At 40.3% G+C, this 6,345-nt stretch overlaps 1 protein-coding gene across 1 annotated transcript; it reads right to left on the minus strand.

Moving 5' to 3' along the window:
• Positions 1-1,554: 1,554 nt before the first annotated feature.
• LOC122032551 (TPD1 protein homolog 1-like) lies at positions 1,555-3,936 on the minus strand. Its single transcript, XM_042591859.1, has 4 exons — positions 3,849-3,936; positions 3,117-3,292; positions 2,877-2,942; positions 1,555-2,289 (listed from the first exon to the last, which is right to left on the minus strand). Exons 2-4 carry the CDS (start codon positions 3,196-3,198, stop codon positions 1,922-1,924), a joined length of 516 nt encoding a protein of 171 aa, XP_042447793.1. The 5' UTR covers positions 3,199-3,292; positions 3,849-3,936; the 3' UTR covers positions 1,555-1,921.
• Between the last annotated feature and the right edge of the window lie 2,409 nt (positions 3,937-6,345).

The raw sequence follows: 6,345 nt of genomic DNA on the forward strand, positions 1-6,345 counted from the left end.
ATATATTGAGATGGATGAAGCGTTCTTTTATTAATGTTGAACTACCGCCGGTCCGACCTCCCAACATGCTGTTGGTCCGACCTCCCGACTTCTAGCCGATCAGACCTCCCAACCTACCAAGGGCCTAGTTAGGCACCCGAGTGTCGAGCATCGAAACACCCTGAGTTCGAATGGGTTGTGATCTCGAGCATGGATACGAGCGCATTCTCAATCCGAAGGAAGTTTAATGCGGTGATTACCTTGGCACCAGTTGCAAAGAGATGCACCCACAAAGGGGATTCTCTCTAGTGTTACTCTATTTGTTTATCACTTATTTCTAGTATATACATTTTTTCAATTTTTTTATTATATTATTTTTGAGGGCTCTGTAATGACTTAGACGTCGAAGAGACCTCACCAGGATAACTCCCGATGAGCTCGTTTAGGAGTGTTATTCTTCGCAAAGTCGGCTCATCATTAGAAGAAAACTTCTGACATAATCACTTCATGGTATGAGATAGATTTCTATTGGCACAATCATCATTTCATGATGTAAGGTAGATTTCTACCGGCACATTATCACTTCGATAGCACATCATCACTTCATCAATAGGTATGCAATGAGATGGTCTCTTGGATTTCTCTCCGTATATGAGAAATGGTGATGTTATTAATCCCACAAAGGGGAATCTCTACTGTTACTCTATACATTTTTTTATTTTTATTTTTATTTTTGAGAGTTTCATAATGACTTATGCGTCGGAGAGACCTCACCAAGATAACTCCCGATAAACTCATTTTGGAGTGTTATTCTTCGCAAAGTTGGCTACGTCATTAGAAGAAAACTTCGACATCAAATTCAAATCGATTGTTTTTTTTTAAGCATGAACGGGTGTAAAGAATAATGTGTGAAGGATATCAAATTCAAATTCCATTCAATTAATAATCATAAACTTGATGAGCCTTTTCTTAATTATAATTAGCTCAATACATAGCCATCATCTATCGTCAGCGCATCATCTATTTAAAAGTTGCTATCTGTTGTGTGAATAGTAGTTTTGTTTAAAAAATAGCTCTAAGAATTTTCAAGTACCAATAAGATGAAGACAGATTACAAATTAAAATATTAATACAAACTTTAAAGACCATTATAAACCAGGCTACTAGTGCTTGAGTAAGGAAAAAAGAGTTGCATTATCAGTGGATTAGAGATATGGATTATAAAGGTTCGGCCTCTAAAAATAATGAGGTTTGCAACTCTACTTTTACTTTAATCAGTGGAAGAGACTGAACTGGTACGGCTGTTGTCGGCATCATTGGAGTAACAGTGTCCATCCTTTAGTATACGTATACTAATACTAATGCTTGTCAGCAAATTTTGTCAAAATAAGCTTTATCATTTCAGCCTGCTCAGGTTAACGTAATCAAATATCAAATAATCAATACAGGATCAGAACAATCGAAAAATATCGTTTCCGTATAATATATATATATATATATATATATATATATATATATATATATATATATAGTATCAAAATACTTGCAACATACAGCCTTAGATTGATTGCCATGTCACATGTAGCTTTTTACTATCTTCTTGAAGCAAATCAAATGACAAACCGTCCTACATATCCGGGTAACTTCTTCTCATTAACTACTACTACTGATTTATGTTTATAAAACTGTTCTTATCTCTGTCTTTGTGTTCCACTATATACCTATGTACACAGGAAGCGGCTATGCCTGTGGCCTAAATAAAGGCCCAAAACGAGTAGAGACAGTAAAGTTGGGAAACAAAGTAGACGCTTGTCAGCATCAGAGACAGCTAAAAAGGTCGGACGAGGGAGAAGAAGACGAGGAATTAAAATGGAAGCTTCTTGTTCTTTTGTCTGTTTATAGACGTACGTCGTGGTGGTGTCAGGATCATGGGCACCCTACCCTAGCGCACGCACGAGGCGTTGGAGATGGCAAGGGGGTACGAAAAGGAGTTGGCGTACTGAAAGGAGACGACGGAGCCGGGGGCCATTGGGAGCCCGTCGTTGAGGAGGCAGTCGTTGATGCGGAGGCGGCGGAAGACGCGGGGGTTGATAAGCCGGGCCGAGCTGAAGGCACCGCAGCTGAGATGGATGTGGCCCACGGCGCAACCGCCGGAGACGGAGCAGAGGTTCAGGACTGACACAGTATACGTCGGAATCCCGCTCGGCAGTGGCCCCGTCGCGCCCTGGTGCACTACGATGTCGTCGATGCTGCACGCGTCGCCCATCCGCTCCGTAGAACTCGATGACGTTGTAACTGTACCATCATCACCTTCCAACAATGCAAACAATTAAGCACATGATGCACAAAAAAATCGTACACACTTCAATAAAAAACAAAATAAAATTGAAGTGACAGGAGACAAGGAAATCTTTTTTGTCTCATCGTGAAGCCCTTAAACAATTCCATAATCGTATTCTAAGTAAGAGTGCGGCCGCGACGCGCAGACTTTACATGTACGAGAGCAACTCACAAAAACAAAAAAGACCAACACCCAACCAAAATCAAACTCAACCGCTGGTGGAAAACAACATGAGGGTAGAAATGAGAAATAGAGAGGCAAAACATCAGAAGAAGATGAGAAGGAGAGATGAAGCAGGGAGAGGGTTGTCAGTTTCTAATTTACTATTTCGATCCTCGACAACATGTTACGACAGCAGGGAATTTGTTGTCAGGTTCAGGAATTGTCGTGCGGACGGTGGTAACTCCGGGCGGACGCACGGTGCGCGGAGCGCAACCACCTGTGGGCCCCGCTTCCGGCTCGTGCGGCCGTTCGATCTCACGCAGTTATGCCGATTGAACGGAATGGGATTGGCTTGGGGGTATGCCATTAAATTAATTATGAAATAGTGATATACCTTCATTAACTTGAAGAAGTCTGCGGTGATGTTGGGAGACGAGATTGCTCTGCGGCAGATTGAACACTGAACAAAGAGAGGAACAAATCTTAATCGATCAAATTATAATCGACCGTGGAGGGGAAAGATCGACAAATAAATAACCATGAACAAAAATACATAATTTTTTATGTCATTATAATTGCGAAAAAAAAGGAAGGGGGAATTAAAGTCGCAAGAGGAGCTTGTTTTGACACTGACCGAAGGCGAGCAGAAGCAGGAGCGCAACCGCCGAAATTGCCGCCCTGGCAGCGGCGAAAAGCCATGTTGAATCGCCTTTCATCCTCCTCGCGTCTCGAAATATTCGCCCTCGATTCTTGGTTTGCAGAAGAGATCGCAGGCTCACTGAGAACCCCTTGCGCTTTAGAACCCTTACGCTGCAACAGAAGAAGGGCGGTGCAAGTCAATGTATAGCACAACTTTATCGACAGAGAAAAAAGGAGTAGATGAAAATTTGACTCGGAGACGCCTCGGGTTCGGGGCCAAAAAGCAAGCCTACAACAGGGAGTGGAGATCGATCAATCAGTCCCCGTCGCTGCCCTAAATCTCCGAAAAGGTAAAAAGGAGGATCGCTTCGGTGGAAGGAAACTCGTGGTGTTCCCACAACCTTCCCGTTTGCGGCATGGAGCCTCGGGCCTCGAGGCCTCACGAGGGCAACCCCTCCGCGCCGTGCGATTGTCGCTCGGAGCGGAAACAGCCTCGGGTGCCGAGAGGAGGCCCGCAGCCGGAAATGCTCACGGCAGGCGGCAGAGCAGGAGGAGGAAGAACTCACAGATCGGCGAAGTAGCACCAGAATGGAAAACGAAGGACAAACAAAACCAAGCTCGCGATCTATTCTCCGCCGCTCCGATCCGAGCTCGATAAGAATAGGAAACAAAAAACAACAAAGATCCAAATCAGGAACAGAGAAGGGTTTTGGAGAAGAGATCGAACCTTATGGGCGCATGGGGCAGCTACAATTGCTGTCGGGAATCGTGCAGCCAGTTGCAGCGAGACAAGGGCGATGGGGAAAGGATTAATCGAATGATTCATATCTCATCAGTGGATATTTATATAGGGTTGACACCGGTTTAAGTTCAACCGGTTCACTAATTCGATTTAGCATCTGGGAACCAAACCGCGTTGGGTATTTTCGTAATCTTGTTGTTCACTCGGCCTTTAACCAGAAATACCCCCACTGCAAATGTCAAAAGGTAAATAGCAGAATAGTCCGAACGGTGAAGTAAATTGAGCTGTAAATGGGACTATATTCGGTTAAAAGCACTTTATTTATACTTGTTTTATTAGTTTAAAGTATAATAAATAAATAAATTTAAATACGTTTGATTTATTAATGTTTACAAATACAAATTTAAATGGTATAAAATTATTTATTGAGTTTTTATTGATGATAAATATTTTATATTTTATTTAAACAGATTGTATTTAATTGGCTCTCCATCAGACCAATTGGATTTCATCAGTACACTCCAATTAAATTGAATAGGAAAAAAACCAGAATGGTAAGATGGCCCATCCATTGAGATAAGAAATTTGAAAGTCATTTGATGCGGTAAAATTCGGACACATCATTGGAGGTTGCTGCCTATGTTTTCTTCCCGTGAGATGGTCGATTCTGATCCACAAGTCAATATGAAATCGATATAAGAAAAAGAAAGTGGAAGATAAAAAGAATAAGAGTTAGGGTTAATGTCAAAGCATGCCTCCCTTTATCGTTACTACACTATTTTATAACCTCATGCTTTCGAACCCTAACGAGTTAGTAGATTACGGGTGGCGCATTACAGGTACTAGAGAGACGATATTATTAGGGGTAACATGAGAACCCCTCGAAGTTGAGTCGAGGAATTATGCAAACGACACTCGATTTAGGATTCAAAGCACAGTCATAACACGGAAACCTTAGGGTCTGAGGGGATTTTAGAACATGAACCTGTTCGGAAAAAAATGATGATTATGTTTCAAAAATAAATTAAAGACAATAAGACTTAATGTAGAGAAATCAATGAAATTTGGATCTCCTCTATCGATAGGGAGTTGGGAAAATAAGAATCCTACCTAGCTAAGAACCCAAGGGCTTCAGGTGCAGGGATCCAGATGATGATTTCGCCGAGTGTAAGAATCTAGGGGCCGCAAGTGCAGGGACTCGGATGATAGTAACCTTGCTGGGCATAGGCACCAGAGTGTCTAAGTCGTAGAGCCCTAGGGACTTTGGGCGTAGAGACCAAGATGATGATAACTCCGATAAGCACATAGACCAAAGGATCTCGAGCGCAGGGCCATGATGATGATGACTTAGTCATGAATAGGGTCTCGGGATCTCGGGCGCAGAGCCCGAATGATGATTCGATCGGGCGTAGGGCACTACAAGAAAAATAGCGATTAGCAATTGAAAATTTTGGTCACAACTTTTTTGGTCGCTGACAACGTTTAGCGACGAAAATTAAAATCCGTCACTAAATAGAGATTAAAACTTAAATTTTGTTACTAATTTTAGTGACTGAAACTAAACTTCATCACTAAATTAGCGATAAAATCTTAATTTCCATTGCTAGTTTTAGTGAAAATTTTGCATAAAGCCCCATAAAATTGAATCAAAATCCTATAATACACAAAATCTAACAACATTCAATATTCATCACAAAACAACATTCACATTCAACAAAAAACAACATTCAAGTGCAAGAAGTACACTCATCACAAAAAAAATCAAATGATTCTAGTTCAAAAACAAATACGTACACTCATCACTTCTTTGGCTTCTTCCTTTTCACCATCTAATCCTTTTCACCATCCAATCCTGTATGAAGTACAATACGATAGGTTTAACAAAAATAAGAAAATTCCACTATATTTTCTATTTTAAAACAATATCATATTTGAATCTAAAGTTAAACTACATATTAGTTGGATAATATAGATATACACAAGGGTAAAACTACTTGGCAAAAAAATACACAAACTGATAAACACAAATTTAACATGTTTTAAAAAAATATATCTTAATGAGATTTTTAATATCAGTTGATGGTGATAAAATATAATCTCAAATTCAATTTTTCAAGTGCTGATCTTTAATTTACATTATTCCTGAAAGAATATAATATAATTAGAGTTCAATATAGTATCGAAATTAATAGAATCATTTTACATGTTTTATATATAATTAGAGTTATATATAGCATTCGGTCTTAAGTGTCCTATGAATCAAACCCATGCAGTGTTGGAAAAGCAAAAGAACTCATGAATGGAAAGCGAGAAATGAATTCTTGCATTTGTCGCTCTATTGCCGTTTTGACTCGATCTTCCATCAACTGCTACTAACTCAAGACTGCTCTAATGTTATGATCCGATCCCTCAATTCTTGATTTTCTTGTCTTAATACTTGTACTTTAGTAGATGAAGAACTAGGGCAACCCCCGAACCTAGG

Source organism: Zingiber officinale, chromosome 11A (assembly GCF_018446385.1).
Source record: "Zingiber officinale cultivar Zhangliang chromosome 11A, Zo_v1.1, whole genome shotgun sequence".
Taxonomy (NCBI): Eukaryota; Viridiplantae; Streptophyta; class Magnoliopsida; order Zingiberales; family Zingiberaceae; genus Zingiber; species Zingiber officinale.

Bases quoted from the DNA above. Each gene is read 5' to 3' on its own strand.
- LOC122032551 (XM_042591859.1), bottom strand. From the start codon at position 3,198: ATGAAAGGCGATTCAACATGGCTTTTCGCCGCTGCCAGGGCGGCAATT. The intron at 2,943-3,116 runs GTCAGTGTCAAA...CTCTTTGTTCAG, and splicing joins CCTGCTTCTGCTCGCCTTCG to TGTTCAATCTGCCGCAGAGC. The intron at 2,290-2,876 runs GTATATCACTAT...CATTGTTGGAAG, and splicing joins ACTTCTTCAAGTTAATGAAG to GTGATGATGGTACAGTTACA.